Raw genomic sequence first — 22,153 nt, 5'->3', positions numbered from 1 at the left:
TAGCACACTCTGGGAATAACAGTGTGTGCTAAAAAACAAACCAAAAAGAACTAACCAAATGAAAACTTTCAGTCAAATAATGAATAAAATGGTTTATAACTTAGAAATGTTTTAAATGATTAGAAAATGTGAATTAATTTTGAGGCATTTTTCTAAAAACTGTACAGAGGTGAACAAAGCTAGTGTAAGATTTAACATTTTAGCATAGATTTTGAGAGGATAAATATTAGTTAAGCAAACTAATAACTGGATTGGCTGTTGTAAGGTTGTGAATAAACTAGAGATAAACTATTTCCATTTGCTAAGCAGCTCCAAAATTGTACATATAATTAGAAAAAGGTGCTGCATTCATTCATTCACGTCTAAGTAATGTAGAAAGTGAATGAGTGATGTTCACATGCAGTGTTTATAGGAATGACAAGTAACAGCATGTTTCCCAATCCTTCCTTCATCTCTGGTAAACATTATTACTCATAGCATCCCCTTCCCGGACCCCCGACATTCTAGACATCAAATCCAGCTTCAGAAAGCCAGCAGCCAGTTGCAACAGGCAAGAGAGATGGAAAATGTTTGACTTTTCTTGGAGGTGGCTGCAAAGAATTAGTACATCAAGTAGAAAATGGACCATAGAGAAAACACATATTAACTAAAGGCCATACAGATTTCGGGCATGCAGTTTAGGGTTTATTTGTGTCCTCTGTGATGGATACAAACTTTTTCACTCATCCATCACAATGGAGTTTACACAACTGTAAATCAGATGACATCAAGCTGAGATGTCAGTTCAGGTTTGCTTATGTTCTCCTGATGTGTCACTATTCGGACCTGACTGGGACAGTTTACAAAATGTACTTAATGGTATCATAATTTGCTGTGCCTTTTTTTTTCTGTTCCTCTTCTCTTCAAAACTTTGACCATACCAAATCAGTTAAGACTGGTTAACTATCTGAAATTTCTTTGTATCAATCCATTCGACTATGGAATCAGTCCTACTCTTTACAATCTTGCATCTAGTGTATCAAGTATTTTCCTAACTGATTTCCATTTCTCCAGTCTTTTTTCACTGTAATTGTCCTGCAGAAAGGAACCACATGAATCTTTCAGAAATATTTTTAGTATTTCATTCCCCTGTGTAAAGACCTATCCTATCACTGTTTCTACAATCACTAAATCATTATCATCATCATCATTCGCATTTGAAAAGGGCTTATATGACACATACTGTGGTATGTACCTTTCAGATGTAACACAATTCTATAAAGTAGCCTTATCGTCTTTATGGATGAGGAAAATAGTGAGTAATTTTCATGATACTATATATTACCATTGGGAAGTAGAATCTGGGCCAGTCAGGGTGAATCATGCCTGTGATCCCAGCTACTCAGGATGCTGAGGCAGGAGCATCAAAAGTTTGAAGCTAGCCTGTGGAACTTAGCGAGATCCTGTCTCAACAATAAAGAGTAGGGGTAGCTCAGTGGTAGAATACTTGCCTCCCATGCAAGAGGCCCTAAGTGTGATCCACAGTTTTAAGGGAAAAAAGTAGAACTGAGATTTCAATCCAGTGTTTTCTACAACCACTATACATATGTGAAACCACTATAATGTGCTGCTTCTCCATAGGAAATAGTTTTAGACTATAATTTGGTACCTTCTAAATTGATACAGAATTACATAAAGCATATTTTCTCACAGTTAAATATCTGGGATTATGTGCTGAAAATTAAATTTGCACATATTTGTGCCTTATTTTCCCAACAGAACTTAAATTTCTGTAAGACCAAGTCATTAGTTTTTTTTAGGATTCTTATATTATCGGCTCTAAAAAGTAGTCTGCATTCACATAAAATTTATAAACCTAATCATTTTACCTTTTTAAAAGGACATGGAAACCTCAAGATGGAATTTTCATTATACACACCTTAATTTACACAACTGGATTATTTTCTTAAACCACCAACCAGTATAATTTGATAATTATAAAATAATAATAATGAGACTGCCTATGGAATACTTAGACACTCCTTTTGCTGGTGTGTCATAGGAGATATATAAAATGTATGAACAGAAGTGAATAGAAATTAAATTAGTAATAGTTCTGCCTACTTTATAAGGAGTATAATATTCTTTTTTTTTTTTTTTTTTTTTTGGTTTTTCTCTGGTACCGGGAACCGAACTCACAAAATCCCCAGCCCCCAATATAATATTCTTAATTACAAGCTTTACTTCAGTTTGTAAATATGTTAGGTCTGTTGCAATTGTTTTCATAAATATACTTGAAGCAGTTTCTGGTTTATATATTACAATTTATGAAGCTGTGCCTTGTTGTATGTTATAGCTTGTGTCTAGATGCCCCCCCCCAAAACTTCATGTGGTCATAGGTGGGAGCTGCTTCAGAGGTGGCTGGATCTACAGTGTGTGATGCTGAGATTAGGGTGTATGATTAGTATATCTGTCCATTGATTGATTTAGCACCCAGCCTAAGTCCATTAGCCTAGCTAGAATATAAAAGGGGCAGAAAGAAGCTGCTGAGCTTCTTGGACTCAATGCTTGCTGCCCCTTCTGTCTGCACTGCTTTGCCATAGACTGTTTCTCCTCTGTGATGCCCCTCTGCCGTGCCACCCTGCCTTGGATCCAGCCAACTATGGACTGAAACCTTTACAGATGTCGGGCACTTTGTCTCCACAACGAGAAAGGTAACAAACATTGTACTTCAGAATTTCTGTTTGCCTCTCATTTTCCACTGACTGTACAGCCTCTGTTTGGCTCCACCTCCTCTCAAATTGGACATACATACAGCAAATTCTTGGAACTACACCTGAAAAACTGTACTCAAGGAGCTACACCTGAGGAGTCACACGTAAAACTACCTCAATTCAGGTACCTGAACATGATTTTTGGCTGATAACATCTGAGACTAACACCATAATGGAATGAAACTTCAGGGGTCTTGGGAAGAAGGGTTTAAATAGGATTATTTTTGTAACACAGGAGAAATGTAAATAATTAGGAACCAGACGCTGGACTGTGACAGTTCCAATGTGATAGCACCAACCAATGAACCACACCTCCCACTATTCTTGCCCTGCAGTAGTCCCTCTCATATTACATCGCACATCAAGTCACTTAACCAATACAATAGTAAAGTCAAGAGCTAGTTCTAGGACTAAGTCGTAAGAAGAAACAACAGCTTCTATATTTGCATTTTTGAGGGCCACAGCCACTATGTAAGAAGTCTTATTACTCTGCTAAAGAAACAATGTGAAAAGACAACATGGAATGTCCTAAACTATATGGAGAGGGAAAAAAGCCACCAACCATGCCATCCAGGCCTCCAGATGAGTTAGCCCCAGCCACTGTCTTACTACAGCTCTGTGAAAGACCTTATATAAGACTGGGAGAACAACTGCTCAGATATCTGCAGCATCGTGAAAGCTAATAGTAAATGATTTTACAGCTCTAAATTTTAGGTTGGTTTGTCATGCAGTAACCAATAACTAAAGCAGCCAGTATAGGCTACCCTGAATATGCAGCATAGGACACATGCCCAGTTCTATGGTTAAGAAAATATAAAGCATGATGAGTTTTTACCTATGTATATACTTGATAATCACTACCATAATCAAATGTGATGCATAACAACAATGTAGAAACCTTGATTGTGCGGTTTGCTGGTCAACTCCCACCATCTCCTACCCTGCACTGAAGCAAATGCAATACTATCACCATCAATATTTTTGCTTCTACCCGAAATGCAACAATTCCTTCCCTAAAGTCTGAATAGTTCCAGCATTTTTCATAAGTCCAAGTATCTTCTGAGACTCAAGACAAACTCTTAGCTATGAATCTGTGCAAAATTAAAAATGAATTATGTAATCCCAAAGTTCAGTGGCATAGGATATACATTCTCATGCCAAAAGGGAAAAACAAAAGAATAAAAAAATTGGACCTAAATTTAGGAGGTCAAATATTAAAGCTCTATATCTGGCAATGGGGAGACATAATGAGGTGTGAGTTCCAGTTATGGCTAAGTCAGCCCCACTCCTGTGGTCTTGTTGGTTGATATCCAAACAGCCTCTCTTCTGGGCTGGTTCCATTCATAGGCTGCAGCTTTCCTTAGATACTCCACATTTCTGGCATCTCTAACTTCTTGGGGTCTCCACTGCACTTTTGGCTTCATTCCCACCGCCTTAGTCACTGCCTTTTTAGAAGAAATCTGGGTGTAAGCCTCTCTGACCCCGGAACTCTTGCATTTTGAATGCTAGTAATGCCAACATCAGGTGGACAATACCAACATCTGCTGTCAGCAGAAGCAGTAGCCAAGCCACCTTGGACCATGACTGTGGTAGCCTCTTGAGTGTGTGGAGAGCAGAGCAAAGTGAAATAAATCTCAAGGAACCAATTCACTAGGAGATGTTTGTTTTTAAGCAGGGGACCCAATTGCTCTCTACTCAGATTAAATGTTTATGCTTTTGCAACCTGGATCATTCAACAGGGTCTTAATGATTTCTGAAATGGCCTCAAGGCATCTTCTTGTCCACATACAAAGTACTTTTCATTCTAATGGTGTGACTCTTTTTTGGCCTCACATTTATACATGGTTCCTTCTGGGCCACAGTTTTAAGTTTTTCAAGTTTTTCTACATTGCCCTTCATGATTCTCATGAATCTCTGTAAAAGCAGCCAGCACTACCCATGCCACAGCATGAACGTTGGGCTGCTTTGACATTTCCTCTGCCAGGTTAATTAGTCCACTGCCTTTATCTTCAGTCTTCTTTAAAGTCTCAGGACATATGCAAAGTATAGGTAATTCAACCCATAAATCGTAATCTTAGGTAACAGGAGTAAGGACATGTGCATATCTCTTCAGAGAAAACTATTTTCCATGCTATAGCAATCGTTTTTGTTTCTATTTAAACACTTTAAATATTTCACTCTTCTTTCGGCTTGTATAGTTCATAAGAAGTCAGCTATAGCTCTTAACTTCTTTTCTTGCTGTTTTTATCTCTGGCTTTCTTTTTTTCAAGATTTTTTCCTTGTCTTTGGTTTCTTCAATTTAAATATGTCATACCTATATATTTTTTTGTATTTATCCTGTCTTAGTTTCTAGATGTATGGTTTGATTCTTGTCACTGAATTTGGAAAATACTCATCCAATATTACTTCAAATATTTCTCCACTGTCTTTCACTTCTTCTGGTATTCCAATTACATATTTGGTACAGCACCTGGAATTACCTCGTAATTTTTGGATATTCTGTTTTGTTTTAAATTCACTTTTCTCTTTGCATTTCCACTTGTGAAGTTTATTGACTCCTGCAGAAGTGTCTTAATTTTTCTTGGCCTTATCCAGATTGCTGATGAGCCTATCAAAAACCTACTTGCTATAACTGACTTAATGTTTTTAAATTTGTAGCATTAACTTTTGATTGCTCTTATGAATTCCCATCCCTCTGTTTACATTATCTCTGCATTTTCTACCTTATCTATAAAGCTGCTAACATATTAATTATAGCTATTTAGTTTTTTTGTCAGATAATTCCAGTGTCTTTGTCATGTTTGAGAGTGCTCTCATAATTCTTTCTCAGGGTATATTTTTTCCTAGCATGCCTTGCAGTTTTTGTTAAAAGGTGAACATTATCACAGAATACAGCCTGAGGTAAATAAACCTTTACTATGGTGTTATGTTAGTCTGGCTGAGAGTTGGGCTTTGCTCAGCGTTTGCTTAGAGGTGCCAGTGACTTCATATTTCTCTACTGTCTTTGTGTTTGTTTCTCTGTTTACTTTTGACCTTCTTTAGTACTACTCCTCAGAAAGGCTACGCTGTGTAGCTGTAACCCACTGTTACCCTGTTGGGGCTGTCAGTGTGGTTGTGAGTAAGATACAGGGTAAGGGAAATACTCTGCAATCTTTATGATTAAATCTCAGCCTTTCAGTGTATCTGTGTCCCTGAGCTGTGGTCAGGGACACAGATACACTGTGAAGTTTTAATGAAGTTTTTTTTAATGAACTTAATGAAGTTTTTTTTTCCCCCACCCCTATTCCCTTAGGAATCAGGTAGTGGGGAAGTTTGCCCTTGAGAGTAGTCTTTGTTAAGAACTCCCTGGGCTTAGTTCACATTGGATACTCTTCCCTTTACATGCCAGCCCCACTAGAGGTCCTTCTTGGCTTTTCACTGAGAACCTAGAGGGGTAAAGTGTGGGTACCCACCCATTACTATAGCTCCAAGAGTTTCTCACCCTTAAGATAGTCAATACCCAGCTTCAAGCAATTTGTAAGTATTATGGTTTAATTTTTCCTAGCAGTTAGTGTATGGTTATGGTGGCTTCTGCTCCAGCTCCAGGTAAGCAGACCTTGGCTGGGACTTTTTGGATTTCCCTGTCTCTCCATATTTCAGATTAGCAGTCTGCCTTGTAACCTCTATTTTCCAATGGGAAAAATAAGATGGGTATACACCTTTGTTTGCTTAAAGTTTTAAAACTGCTCACTTTCCCAGGCCAGTCTTTTACATAATCATAGCAAACCACCTGAATTTTACAAGTAGATCTCTTCCAGTTGGACTGCTGTGGCATATTCATGTGTAAAATATTTTAGACAATTCTACTTATGAGTAGAAATCACAAAACTACATTTCAGAAATGTTACTTATCTACTGCTGGCAGCAACTGTGAAGAAAAATGACTGTGTAAAAATAATGTAATATATCAAAACTTTAAAAATCATTTCCCCATAAGTTGACTTAGGAAACATCTTTTAAATGATGAAATAATTATTTGAAGAATATTTTCAAGCTGGGGAATTGTACTAATAATATTTTAACTAGTAAATGGTAAAAATCAGTCTTTAAAAAAAAAACCCGTTCGTGATAATTCACATTCTTATTTATAACTGGATTTAACAAAACTGAAAGTCTGCTTCAAAAATGAAGAAAAGATGTTGATTTTTATACAAATATATTTAAAATAGTTAATGTAATCACAGTCAGAAACAAGTACAGTAATATTAAATAATACCATCCTGGAGAATTTCAAAGTATATTCATCTTTTATTTTACAAATAAAAATATGCTTTTCAAAGCATCTGTTTTTAATGAAGGATATTTTTCTTGTGTAAGCATGGACACCTAAAAGTGGACTGCTGCCGGGTGTGGTGGCGCACGCCTGTAATCCCAGCTCTCGGAAGGCTGAGGCAAGAGGACCATTGCGAGTTGGAGACCAGCCTGAGCTACAAAGTGAGCTCAAGGCCAGCCTGAACTGCATAGTGAGACCTTGTCTCAAAAAGACCAAAAAAATAAAAAATAATTAAAAAAAAGAAATAAAAGTGGACTGCTTAGGTTCCCAAGGAGGAAAAAGGGACTGCTCTCAGGATTAAGAAATACAAAACCTAAACACAAAACCATCATTTCTTCCAAAATAACTCAGTTGTGCAGATTTTCTTTATGTAAACAACTATTCATAAGAAATATACAGCATATCCCCATTTTCCTTATTACCCTTTCCAGTATGTTTTAATTTTTTTTCAAATTAGCATAAGCAAAATAATTTTTTTAAACAAGGGTGGGGACTGCGAGGCATAGCTCACTGGTACAGTACATGCAGACCTGTTCAATCCCCTGCCCCCCAAAATAAGGACAACAATGTAAGGATTTGAGTAAATTCAGAGTGAATTGCTATGTTTTAAAAATTACTAAATTCCACTTGCATATTGACAATACCTATTACATAATTTAAGACAGTATTTTTAAGTTTTCTGCATGAAGTTACTCTAAATAATTGTGCCCAATCCATATCCACTTAGATACAAAATATACCGATGGTAAAATATTTGTTCCTGTTTCCCAAAGGTCACCTTACCTGAGGAGCCCAGTAAAAAGTGGGGCTCAATCTGTAGAGTTTTCGTTTTTGGAAACTCTGAAGCGGTCTTGTTCGGGCTGCTGTACTCATGATAGTCAAAGATGGAGATTTCAGTCTTATCCTGTCTTTTCTCCTTTTCTTACTGTGCTTCTGATTAAGTAACCAGCTACTGGATGAAGAGAATTCCTCTAAATTTTCTGAAGAACTGAAATGATATGAAATAATTAGAGGAGGGAATAAGAAAAACTAAACGTAAATTGCCTTAGTCCATTATGATAGAAAAGCATTAACGCTCACAAATAATGTGGTGATATGGTGAAAGAATTTGTATCAATGTGGAAGTACATATTCAAGCTGTAAAAATAATTTCTACTTCTTTTTCTCCAGCAAAATAAATATCCCAAAAGTGAGACAGTGCCCACAACTTTTCTAGTCTAGCATTGTTAGTTATAAGTCAGTAATTCATATATATTAGTTTTAATACATAATTTTTTACCTGGGTGAAACTACATATGATTACAGGCTAATAGAACACTAGTCTCATCACTAACATTACTACTCTGAAGCACTGAACACCATTTCAGTGAAATCTTAAGTTGCTGTCCTATTTTAGAAATTTTAAAAATGCTTTTGACAACACAGAAGCTGTAACTGTAAAATAATGAAAATATCACACAAGCTACATGTGAAAATAAGTATCTGATAATTACCCTTCATATTAATTTTTAACATTTAATTTCAGTTATGCTAGTATATTACATGTAAAATAAGCTTCTTTAAAATAGAAAAAATTACAACAAAGGTAAAAACAAAACAACATGAAAACAAAAACGATACAGAATTTCAAAACAAGATGATAGGAAGTTAACAGTGGTTGCCGCTTATGTCTATTGGTTTATTGAAAGGAACAGTTAATGCTTAAATCTGTTTTGGTTTGGTTTTTTTTTTTAAACCAAAGTAAGCTTTTTTAGGTACTACAAGTTACCAATTTCAAATTTATTAATGTAGGTTAAAGCTACTGAGTTTGGAATTCGAACATTAAAAAGTAAATCTGCTATATGGGATTCCACTAATCAACATATAAGTTCTAAATTTGTTATTTGGTTCATGTAGGATTGGTATTTGATGGTAAACATAAGCTATGCTTTCTCTATAGCAGTATTCTTGGTTTAAATACAGTTATGGTTGTTATAAAATATTTTATTAACTTGTAGGAAAGCAAACAATTCAAAAATGCTTTACTCATTAAAAAAATAAACATGCCTGAAACATTTCCATTCTTTAAGTTGGTAAAACCATAAAGAGCAATATGGAAGTTAATCACTACTGTAGTACATAACGGAGTATATACTGTTGGTCAGTACAGGGAAAGTTGATGACAACTTCTCACTTTTTTTCTATCTTTTCTTTATTACTACAAGTTTACAGTACATTTACACTCCTTGTGTGGACTTGGGACATGTACATTACACCTCTTCCTTTACTCATCCCTGTCTCTCCCTTCCCTCCCCCTCTCTTCATCTCTTGATCCCCTTCGTATTTCAGAAATATCTATCTCCCTACTTCCTGTTACCTTTTATTTTGCTTTTTATTTGGGGTCATTATAATATGAGGTCTTCAACTCTTTTGTAAAGATACTACTTAGAAGGGGAATACCTGAGTCAAATGGAGTATCTAGTTTCAGTTTTTGGAGAAATCTCCACACTGACTTCCATAGGAGCTGTACTAGTTTACAGTCCCACCAACAATGTAGAAGGGTTTCTTCTCCTGAGCATTTGTTTTTCCAGCATTTGTTAAAACTTGACTTCTTGATGATGGCCATTCATTCTGGGATAGGATGTTATCTTGGTGTTTTCTTAATTTGCATTTTTCTGATGGCTAGTGATGCTGGACATTTTTTCACTTACTGGCCATTTATACTTCTGTGAAGTATCTATTCATTGTGCTTGCCCATGTTTTGATTAAGTCTTTTACTTTGGGAGTTCTAATTTTTTTTAGTTCTTTATATATTCCAGATATAAGCTCTCTGTCTGAGGAATGGGTGGCAAAAATGTTTTTCCATTCTTTAAGTTGTCTTTTCACTCTGGTTTTTGTTTGTTTGTTTGTCCTCTTTTGGAATTATTGCTTTGCTGTGCAGAAGTTTGTTAATATAATATTTTCCTATGTGTTGATTCCTAGAACTGTGCAGTTGGGGTTCTGTTCAGAAAGTTCTTGCCCATACCTATGACTTCTAGAGTTTTATCTAAGTTTTCTTCCAGCAAGTTGTTTCCTTCTAACATTTACTTCTTTGATCCATTTTAATTTAAATTTAGTACATGATGAGAAATACAGGTCTAGTTTCAATGCTCTGCATGTGGACAGCCAGTTTTCCTAACACCATTAATTAAAGAGGCAGTCTTTCCTCCAGTATATATTTTTGGTCCTCTTTTCAAAGATCAAATAGTTGGAATGTGATGGGGTTTTTCTGCGTCCTCTGCTCTGTTCCACTGATCGTCATGTCTGTTTCTGTGCCACAACCCTCTGTTTTTATTTCAGTAGCTATGTAATGTACCTTCAGGTCCAGAATTGTGATGCCTTCTGCTTTCCTGTTCTGGTTCCATATGAATTTTAGCATTGTTTTCTCTAGTTCTGTGAAGGATGCTGTTGGAATTTTTATTGGGATTGTGTTGAATCAATTTTGAAGGTATGGCCATTTTGACAGTATTGGTTTTGCCTATGCAGGAAGGCAGCTACGCTAACCACTATACAACCAATGCCTCTTGCCTATCCAGGAACAGGGGATCTCTTTCCATTTTCTGATGTCCTCCATTTCCTTTTCAGAGTACTGTATTTTTCATTGTAGAGGTCTTTCACTTCCTTTGTTAGGTTAATCCCTAAGAATTTAATTTTTCTTGGTGCTATTGTGAATGGTGTATTTTTCCTTCTCAGTGAGTTCATTATAGGGAACACTATTGACTTCTGTGTATTGATTGCTACAGAATTTGGTTACTAATTCTAAGAAACTTTTGGTAGATATTTTAGGGTCTTCTATGTAGAGAATCATGTCTGCAAATAATTTTACTTCTTCATTTCCTATCATATCCCTCTTCTCTCTTTTTTCTTACCTAATTGTTCCTGGTAATATTTCAAGTACTGTGTTGAACAGGAGTGGTGATAGTGGACATCTTTTTTTTTTTCCAACTGGGAGTCAAACTCAGGACCTCTCACTTGCCGGGCAGGTGCTGTGCTGCTGAGCTATATCCCCGATCCCTTGCTCCTGGCTTTAGAGGGGATGTATTCACTTTTTCCCCATTTAATGTTGGCAATAGGTTTGACATAAACAGTTTTTATCAGTTTAAGGTAACTGTTTTCAGTGTTTTATCATAAGAGGATGCTGGATTTTGTCAAAACCTTTTTCTGCATCTATAGATATGATCATATTTTTCTGCTGCTCTGATCATGTGATATATTATTATTGATTTGTATGTGTTGAACCATGCTTGCCTCCCTGGGATGAATCCTACTTGGTCATATGTATGATCTCTTTGATGATTTGTTGCAATCTGTTTGCTACTATCTTACTGAAGATTTTTGCATCTATATTCATTAAAGAGATTGGTCTATAGTTCTGTTTTGGTTGGATTTTTATCAAGTGTTGGAATCAGGGTAATGGTAGCTTGTAGGAATGACTTTGGGAGTACTGCTTTCCTTTCAGTTTCATTAAAAAGCTTGAGGGGGGGAAAAAAAAAGCTTGAGGAATATTGGTGTTGGAAGTGCCTTGAAGTTTCTATAGAATTCAGCAGTTAACCTGTCTGGGCCTGAGTTTTTCTTTGTTGTTATTTATTACTGCTTTAATATCATTGCCTGTTACTTGATTATGCAGAGTTTTTAAATCTTCTTGGTTCAATTTTGATAATTTACATGCATCCATTTCTTCTGAATGCTCCAATTTATTGGCATACAGGTTTGAGAAGTAGTTGTTAATAGTGCTTTTTATTTCAGCAGTGTCCATTGTGACTTCACCTGTTTCATGTCTAACTGCATTGATTTGGGTTTTTTCTCTCCCTTTTTTGGTTAGATTGGCTAAGGGTTGGTCTATTTTATTATTTCAAAAAACCAACTCGATTAATTCTTTGCATTGTTAACCTCAAATTCATTGATTTCTGTTCTGATTTTTGTAATTTCCTTCCTGGTATTAGCTTTTGGTTTGAATTGTTCTTTTTCTAAGAACTTGAGGTGCATCATTAGGTTATTTACTTGGGCTTTCTCTCTTTTTGTGATGTGGGCATTCATAGCTATAAACTTCTCTACTAGAACTGCTTTTATTCTGTCCCATAAGTTCTGGTAGCTTTTATAGGGATTATCATTTGTAGTTGTAGAAACTGTCTTATTTCTTCCTTGATTTCTTCTGTAACCCATTGTTTAGTTAAAAGTGCTTTGTATAGTTTCTATGCATTTGACTAACTTCTGTGTTTATTTAGTCACTGATTTGTAAGTCCTTGTACTATGGTCTTATAATATGCATGGTATAATTCCAGTTCTTTTACTTTCATTTAAGATTGCCTTATTGGCTAGTGTGTGGTCTATTTTGGAGAAAGTTCCATGTGATTCTGAGAAGAATGTGCATTCTTGTTGGCTGGAACACTCTGTGGATGTTATTAAGTCCATTTTTTAAAGTTTCTGTTCAGTTCTGCTGATTTTTTTGTCTAATTGATGTGTCAGTTTGTGATAGTGGGGAATTGAGGTCCCCCACTAAAACTGTGTTTATATTTATTTGATATTTTATGTCCAATAGTATGTGTTTTGTGAGGTTAGGTGCACCACTGTTCAGTGCATATATGTTAATAATCTGTATCTCTTCCTGTTGGATTGTTTCTTTAACCAATATATAGTGACATTCTTTGCCACTTGATCAGTTCTGGCTTGAAGTCCTCTGTCTGAATAGGAGATAGCTAACCTGTTCTTTGCTCAAGTTCCTGGTACATGGAATGTTATTTTCAATCCTTTGATTTTTAGTCTGAGTATTTCTTTCTAGGTTAAATGTGTTTCCTGTATACAGAATACTGTTGGGTTTTGTTTCTTGATCAGATCTGCCAGCCTGTGTCCTTTGGTTGGGGAAATGAGACCACTCACATTGACAGTATTACAGATAGGCAGTTACTCCTGTCATTACTTTTTTTCCTCTTGCTGATTCCTCTTAACAGACATGAATTTCTTCAGGTGCTTTTTACCATGAAATGATCTATTTCTCCATCAATTTTTAAAGATAGTTTTGCAGGGTATGGCAGGCTGGGTTGGAAATTTTTTTCTGTTGGGGCTTGAAACACTTAACTCCAAGCTTTCCTGACATCAAGGTTTATGTTGAGAAGTCTGCTGTAATTCTAGCTGGATTTAGTGTGTTGTTGCTTTTCTCTAACCACTTTTAAGATTCTATTTGTATGTTGGACTTCTGGGATTTGGACTGTAAAGGTTTTTTTCTGATTGTGGCTTTGTGGGCCCGTGTTTCATTTATCTGTATGTTACATTCTTTTACCTTTTTTGTGTGTGTGTGTGAGACAAGGTCTCACTATACAGTTCAGGCTGGCTCTGAGCCCACTCTGTAGCCCAGGCTGGCCTCAAAATTGCAAGAAGCCTCCTGCCTTAGCTTCCTGAGTAGGATTATAGGCATGCACCACCAATGCCCGGCTAATTCTTCTATTTTATTTGGAAAGTTTCCTACTATAATTTAAGTAAACAGCTTTTTATGCTAAAAAAAAAAAAGAAAAAAAGAAAAAATCAATAATCAAGAAGGGTGCAAAAGTAAGGGTGGGTTTTCAGACTCATGCTTTTCTCCATTTTCACTGTTAATTCCATAATCCAAGCTATGATGATCTACCTTCATCCAATACCTGTTATATCAAAACTGTTGGAAAAATTAGATCTGATCCCATCAAACCATTCTTTCCACCACTTCCAGCTACTTACAATCTTTCAAAGCCTTCCCACTGCCCTGAAACACTTAAGACCTTCATCTTTTAAAAAGCTCAGATTGGCCTGGCCCCTGCATCGTGCTCTTGCCTGACCCTGCTCCTTGGTCCCCTGTTCTCTGTGGTCTGAGCATAGTGTCCTTTCATTTCTGATAACTCACACTCCCTTACACTACGAGACCTACGTATACCTAATTTGTGCTTCCTAGAATCTGCACACATCTTCTTTCACCTAATTTCTAATAACCATGCTCTGAGTTCCAAAGTTAGCTCCTCAAGGAAGTATTCTTTGATCCCCTATACAGTGTCCCTATAAAGATGTGAAGGCTATTCATTTTTCCTACATACCGTGTTTCCTGGTGATAATTTTACATTTATTTCTGTGATTATCTGATTAATTTCTCTCTCCTGCTGTAGATTTTTCAGTAGCATGGTTATACCCAGTTTGCTTACCCTTGTATATGAAGTTTGTGATATTGTACCTTGTAGGTAGCAGATGCTCAATAATTATTTCTTGACTGAATAGAGAAATACATGCAAGATATTACCATAGTACCATTATTGCAAATGCGTAACACGTACTATATCTATTGTTTTTGTTTTGTTTTGGTGGTGGTGCTGGGGATAAAACAATTTCTTCCAATTTTTTAAAAAAGCAAAATGCCTAAAAGATAACTTATAAATTAATCAGAAAGTCATTTTAGTAATAGTTTGAATTGACATCTATAATATTTGATGACCTTTAAAATTATGGATTTTCTATTAGAATTCTACAACTCTTAGCAGTTCAGGTATTTCTGGATTACAGTAGGCATTCAGTTGCTTTTACAGAATATGAATGGAAACTCCAAGTGGCCTTTTTAAACAAGGTATTGCTGTACTCTATTATAAAATAGAGTCAGAGTCCCCACAGTAAGTGGATTAACCTCTCCAGATATTAGAAATGACTACCATGACCAATGTTCTGAAAGTATTATGTATCTATTATTAATAAACAAAACCATTTAAGAGTGTGGGAATATATAGAGAATATAGCTAGTTTCTTGGTATAATCTTGATGGTGCTGGTATAATGGATAGAGGTGGAGAAACATCCTAATTTCAATCTATATTTTCAAAATAAGCCCAATGAAACATTATTCATTGCAAATTATTCAACTGTTTAGCAATCCTTTGCCTAAGTCAAGATGTGTAATCAGAAGAATTGAAATAAAATTTATAACCATTCTTCTGAAATACTTTTAATAAGCAAAAAAAGCTTGAGCCCAGTTGTAAACTTAGAATATTAAAAGTATAGTAAATACTTCATGACATTACTTTTATCACTTGTATAAAATAATAGATAACCTATAATAATTATTTCTTATAAATTTTGTACACTCCTAAATCTTCCTCCTTATATGTTATGTATTTGCCAAATTAAAACCTGGGGAAAGTTTTATAAAGCATGGCTGTAAGTTCAGTTAATATATACTGTTTATTACAGTGGCTTACACTGTAATTTTATAAAGCATGGCTGTAAGTTCAGTTAATATATACTGTTTATTACAGTGGCTTACACATTTTTAAATAAAGGAAAAAAACATTTAGATAACTATACCATGAAATTCACTGGCACACACCTTCCACTGCATAAGCTCATTTGCTTAGGTAACGTAATTCGCAGAGAATAAACCTCAGAGAGATGAGGGAAAATAACAGAGGAGAAGGAGAGCCCAAGATTATTAATTAGGCAATCAGTGGGTGTTTTGTTTTGTTTTACATCCAATTTCTGGACAAAAAAAGAATTCCATTATTGAGAATGAAAGTTATATAGTCCATTTATATCACTTATAATAATGCTAATAATTTGAAAGGATGAATTTCCCATCTAATTTGATTTTCTTCCAGTACCAGGAATCGAACTCATGACCTTGCGCTTGCCAGGCAGGTGCTTTGCCGCTGAGCTAAATCCCCAGCTCCCATCTAATTTGAAACATTACAACCTGGTAGTTGATTGTTTTAGAAAATGCTATTTAGGGGGCTGGGGATTTAGCTCAACGCACAGCGCCTGCCTGGCAGGCGCAAGGTCGTGAGTTCGATTCCTGTTACCGGAAGAAAAACAAAAACAAAAAAGCAAACAAACAAAAGAAAAAGAAAATGCTATTTAACAACATGTCATAAAAATACTCCTAGGATTTTGGAATCTAAGACATGTACTAAACTATATTCAATGTGCACTGTCATTCAGAGGAAAGCAAACCAAGGACTTTTACTGTAGTAGGCTGAAAGATCTGCATCTGTAAGGTACCCTGAAAAGCCAGGAGTTACTCAAGGTAGATCACCCTTGCGTACTGGGACAGTGACTGAAGAGCTAGGACAGATAGGCCAACACAACCGCATGCAACACTGAACAATCTTGGACTTCCATGTTCAGCCACCAACCTGCGGAAAGTATATGCCCTGCTCTTTGCTTTAAAATATACTATAAAGTCAAGGAAACTATGCTGAAGAACAATACAGAATAGGTATTCAATAGAGAATTTTAAAATATTGACTAATGTTTTTAGTATTTTCCCCAACACCATTCTCATGATAAATATACTTAAAGAAGAGTAGAAATAAACACTGGAGAAGATAATTAGACTTTGCCTTCTTAAAGAGACTGTGCTAACCTTACAGTTCCCCAGGGAAATATGTGCATATATGTACCTACACTTGCTGCACTGGGTTGAAGAGTACCTCACTAATGCTAATGTCAATCTAGAACTTCCTTACTTAGAGACACAGTAAGAAGAGAAAACAGAAGCAGAGTATGCACACACAGAGTTAAGGATACACTGGATGTGCTTAAGTCCTAAACTCAATCGGTTGCTTCCTTATAAGAGACACAGACAGGGAAGGCTGCCATGTGAAGGGAGGTGGAGTGCACCGTGATGTGTCTATATCCTAGAAGGAAAGGCACAGACTGCACACAACCAGCGCAAGCTAGAGAGAGGCAGGAAATGATTCGGACCTAAACACTTCAAATATTATTTTAAATTAAGAGCTAGCTGTAATTTTTTTTACAGGAGCCTGTTTTAGTCACTTTCACATCATGATGACACAATTCCTGACATACAACTTAAAGGAGGAGAGGTTTCTTTTGGTTCACATTTATTAGATGATCCAGTCCATGGCCAGGGGGCTCCAAGACAGGAAGGGCCTGGTGGAGGAGAGCTGCTCACGTCATGGGGGCCAGGAAGCAGGACCAAAGAGAGGAGTTGGGTGGGTGATAACCATGCAGGTCAGGCCCCCAGTGACTCTCCTTTCCCAGTCCGGCCCCAGCCCCCAGCAGCACACTCACCACTGGATTATCCCACTGAGGGGTATAGCACCCCATGATCCAGTCACCCTCCAAAAGCCTTGCATCTGACTGCTTGAGCACCCTGGGGGCTATTCCAAGTCCAAACCACAACACGACTCTACGAAACTAACACACCCATAAGCACACTCACCTAAGAATCCGGTTTTGAGTGATTTATAATCTGTTTCAAATGTTTCCTTTTCATCAGTTACAGCTTTAATGAATTCAACCTATAGCATCCCAAGATAGGCAGCAAACCTCCCCCTCTTTCCCTGGTGCCCCAAATCCTGCAAGAGTTGAATTTACTACATCTGTTTCCCTTGATATATCTTATACTCAGACAACCCAATAACGCTGAGATGTCAGTAACCAACTGTAAAGGAACTAATGTAAAATACAATTTAAAGTAGCTAAAATAGCACACTAAAGACATGTTTTCCCCCAACTGTCAAAAATAAACCCTCCAAAATGAACAGTATGTCAAGATCCATGTACTACCTGGTAATGGGCATCAACTATTTCCTTAATCTGCATATTATCTAGAGGAACTATACCCCCTACTCAAAAACATGTCTCTTTAATTTCAGCAGTAAGAAAATATGTAGAAGTACACTGTAAAATTACACTCAAAATAAGATGATTTCTAAAAACACTAATGTACACTATTTTTTTCTAATGTACACTATTATGCAGCCAGTAAAATACAAAACAAATGTTAAAGCTGTATTAACTAAAAAGATGCACAACTACACCCAACAGATCACAACTATGACAATAATATATAAAGAGTATAGAAAGGAAAATATTTTGAGCAATAAAAGTAATGTCTTTATTTTTTTAATTTTCTATTTTTGCTGCAATGAACTGTATTATTTTTATATTGAAACAAAAAATCCCTTAAAAGAGTAATCTTATTTATTAGAACTTCTAATATGTTTTACAATGGGCACAGAAAATAAATGAGACTTAGGAGACATAATAAACACATTTATGGATTTTTGTTTGTATCCTGATTTTAACCATTATAAAAATATTTTGAGACATCTGTGCAAATTTGAATGTGGATACAATTTCATGACAGCACGGATTATAGGTAATGCTAAATGTGACAAAAAGTAAAAGGCCTGTCAAGTTAATATATAGAACTATTTACAATTAAAGTAAGAATCGCTAGAATTTGCTTTTTAAAATTGTCTAGAAGGGAAATAATGTAAGTAAGAATAATACCTGAAATGAGTTAGCAAAATCTTGAGAATCATTAAAGGTAGGAATAGGTGTGTTAATTACATTGTACTTTCTATAATATCTAAAGCTTTGTATAGCAAAAAGCAAAGGGAAGGAGGACTTATTATACTAGTGTCTGCATTTACATCTGCGGCTCAAGGGGGACTTTTTAAAGGATAAAAGCAAACAAAGTAGGAAGCCACTCTAATAGCTGTATTTTTCTAGCTAAGAAATGAGGTCTAAAGTTTGTCAAACATTTCTATCTGATTGGAGACATTCCCAGAATAATCACTATTTCATCTAAGGAAAATTGGGAAATATAAAATTTTTTTATAAAAAGAAAAGCTAAAATGTTTTTAAGATCTTATCTTCTAAGCAGAAATGTAGTTTGTGTTATAATTTTGATTTAAAGCCTTCAAATATTTTTGCTAAAACTAATACTGTACCATAATTTTGGTATCTTAATTTTTCTAATTAAAATTCCAAAATAAATATATTCCCATGTGATTACACATTTCCTATACACATAATTTTAATACTTTTATGGTATCACATCCAATAGCTGTATCACAATTTATCCAAACTTTCTCTGTGTAACACTAAATTTTAGACATATGTTAATAGAGGTAAGAAGGAAAGTAAGCTTTTTACAGAAGAAAACAGTTTCTACTGGGACTACTTTAAAAACACAGCAGGGGAAGTTTATTTCCCTATTGATGCCATACATCTAGCTAATCCAATAATTAATGTCATTTATAGTATAAAATTATACTGAGAATATCGATTTGGAGAACATTGCTAACACTGTTTGCTCCTAGCTGAGCAGTGACTATTGAAAACATTGTGAGGATAAAAGATTGACTATATGTGATTACTTTGCCATTTTAAGTGCAGTTTTTCAGTTATTATATTCAATTTAAAAGAATGGTTGCATTTCATGTGAAATAATTACCATTAGTGGAAATAAGTAACATCATGATGACTCACTGGAATTTAATTTCCTATTACACTGAGACATTCATTAAGGCAAAAACAAGCAACAAAAATTTAGGCATTATGTCAGACAGGCAAATTTCACTGTCTCAGAGATGATAACTATGGGGTAAGCAAGGGTCAGTTTACATTTTGTCTTCATGTTAGAATATCTGATCTAAAAATCTGTAACTATTTCTACTGTCGTGCAATGTAATGCTGTGTGTGTTTGAAGAATCAGTCTCAGTTGTTCATTTGCTAGTGAGTCATCTCGGGCCCCACTGCCAGGATTAATAAAGCTTAAAAATCAACTCTAACATTTTTCTGGTACATGCTGCCATTAAGTAAGAGACGGAGCCTAGGAATCAATGAATAACAAGTGTGCAAACAAGAGCTCTGGAAAATAATTAACCAGATGAGTTTACTGTAAAGACACTGTGAGAACAGAGTAGGATATTATAAAAATGACCTTAACTACTTTTTAAAAAATATATCGAACAGTAAGCTCCATATGGGGCAAAAAAATCAATATACAAGATAAGTGGGCAGACTTTAAAATTTTAAATTTCTTTTCATGTCATACACAAATTATGATATAATGTGATGTAAAGCTAGCAAAAGTATGTTTATTAATAGAACTAAAATATTTCATTTATGAATTTACCTATCTGGCAACCTCAATGACAGAGAATATAGCTGAAATCTTAAAAAGCCTATAAATCAGGGTCCTCAGGCCCCAGACTGACAGCAGTGTGAGGCGTGTTAGGAACCAGGCCGCACAGCAGGAGGTGGCCAGCAGGCAAGACAGCAAAGCTTCATTTGTATGTGAAGCTGCTCCCCGTCACTCCTGCAAGAATGGTATCAGTGTTAGATGCTCACAGGAATACAATCCTGCTCACAGGAATACAATCCTGCACATGTGGGGGATCTAGGCTGCATGTTCCTTTTGAGAATTTAGTGCCCGATTATCTGAGGTGGAGCTGAGGTGATGCCAGTGCTGGGGAGTGGCATCACCACCTCAGATGAACATTAGCGAAGAGGACTGTCTGCACAGAGACCATATCAGTTGATTGCAGAATCATATCAAAACCCTACAGTGAGTGGCAATGACAATTAAGCTGCATCTGGTGGCAGGCTTTATAGTGGCAAGTGAGCTGCGGCACACTTCAGTGGTATAGCTGCATTTGGGCAGGCTTTATATCAGAATGTGACACTTATTTTAGTCTATAAATAGCCTGCCAATTATTTTATTTACCCCTTCGGTCCACACCTCTTTCTGAACTGTGCACTCGTCTCAGTCATAGCTTTGTTAAGCTCACAAATGCGTCGAATCTAAGCACAAAACAAACATCACCTAAGAGTTCTTTGAAAAAGGAAATGACCCAGTGATCACACAGAAAAGTCTAAGAGTGCTAAGAAAGAGAAAGTTGTATTTAAAAGACAATATAAACAGTCCTACTGAAATAATGGGTACACTGCAAGATGTGATTCATACTGTCCAAGCCTGCTTTGTGAAATCCATAGTAGCCAGCAATCAATGAAGTAATCAAACCTTCAAGACTGCTTCACCACATGAAGACCAAACACCCTGCATCAAAAGACAAGTCTTTGAGTTTCTCAAAAGAAAAAAAAAATGTGAACAAGAAGGAGTACTGAAGGCCACTAACTCAAACATATAAATACTGAAAGCATTATTCTTAATGGCTGATTGCATTGCTAAAGCTAAGACTCCCTTACTGTCAGTGAAAAGATGATGTGGCCTGCTGCAAAGGACAACCGTTGTGAACTCTTAGGAGTGGCTGCAGCTCAAAAGGTAACATGTGTTCCTTTCAGTTAGCACCATAACTACACAAACTGATGAAACAGCAGGCAATACTGAGGCACACCGATGCTTCTGTGTGATACATTTTTCAGGAAGATGTGTGTGAGGATATGTGAGTATGGAAGGGAAGGGGAATTAAAAAACCAAGCCATGTTAAATACATGTACCTACTCCCCAGGGTGAATGTAAACAGTATGTACTGCATACTGTTATTAATAAAAATGAGTGGGTCAATACTTACTACCAACTTTTGAATTAATATGCTGAAATTAGAATTATCTACTTCAGGGCCGGGGATATAGTTCAGTGGCACAAGCGTTTGCCTAGCAAGTGCAAGGTCTTGAGTTCAATTCCCAGTACGGAAAAAAAAAGAATTATTTACTTCTGTATCTAGTGGTCATGAATTTCTTTAATTTATGTTACCTTGGGAGGTCTTTATTTCTTCAATTTTAAAGGATAGTATTACTGGACATAGTAATCTAGGTTAGCAGTTATTTTCTTTCAGAGATTGCAGTACATCATTCTGCACTTTCCTTGGCTTCAGAGTTTCTGCAGAGAAGTCTGCCATTATTCTGACAAATTCGTCTGTACAAATGACGTGGTGTTTCTCTCTCATAGCTTTCATTATTCTTTCCTTGTTCTGTACTCTTGACATTTTCAGGCATTTTCTGGTCATGCTTCTTTGGAGGCTAAATGCCTCCTGTACCTGCATGTCTACATCTTTCTAATGATTCTGGAAGTTTTTTGTTATCACTTCATAAAATAGATATTCTATCCCATTTGTCTTAACTTTGGTGTGGAGAAGGACATTCTTTAGTTACACTTTCAATGTATTGCCTCAGGCCTGACTGAGCCACGACTGTTGGGTTCTGGAGGAAGTCTAGCAAAAGCACTGAAAGCCCCAGAGACAACATTAGACTTGGCTGAGATATGCCCGAAGGAATGATAACATGATGGCTAACTAGTCAAGTCTCATTCCTATGATAATTGAGTTGTATTGTCCTTGTTAAAACTAGTG

At 36.1% G+C, this 22,153-nt stretch overlaps 1 protein-coding gene across 1 annotated transcript in view; it reads right to left on the bottom strand.

Moving 5' to 3' along the window:
* The window catches only part of Kansl1l (KAT8 regulatory NSL complex subunit 1-like), a 91,143-nt gene that overhangs the window by 22,285 nt on the left and 46,705 nt on the right, over positions 1-22,153 (bottom strand). Inside the window, exon 6 of the mRNA XM_005396949.2 lies at positions 7,849-8,053. Within this exon, the coding sequence (XP_005397006.1) occupies positions 7,849-8,053 (205 nt within the window). The remainder of the gene's footprint in view (positions 1-7,848; positions 8,054-22,153) is intronic.

Source organism: Chinchilla lanigera, unplaced genomic scaffold, assembly GCF_000276665.1.
Source record: "Chinchilla lanigera isolate Chin_1 unplaced genomic scaffold, ChiLan1.0 scaffold00056, whole genome shotgun sequence".
Taxonomy (NCBI): domain Eukaryota; kingdom Metazoa; phylum Chordata; class Mammalia; order Rodentia; family Chinchillidae; genus Chinchilla; species Chinchilla lanigera.
This window is presented reverse-complemented; position numbering and strand designations above follow the sequence as displayed.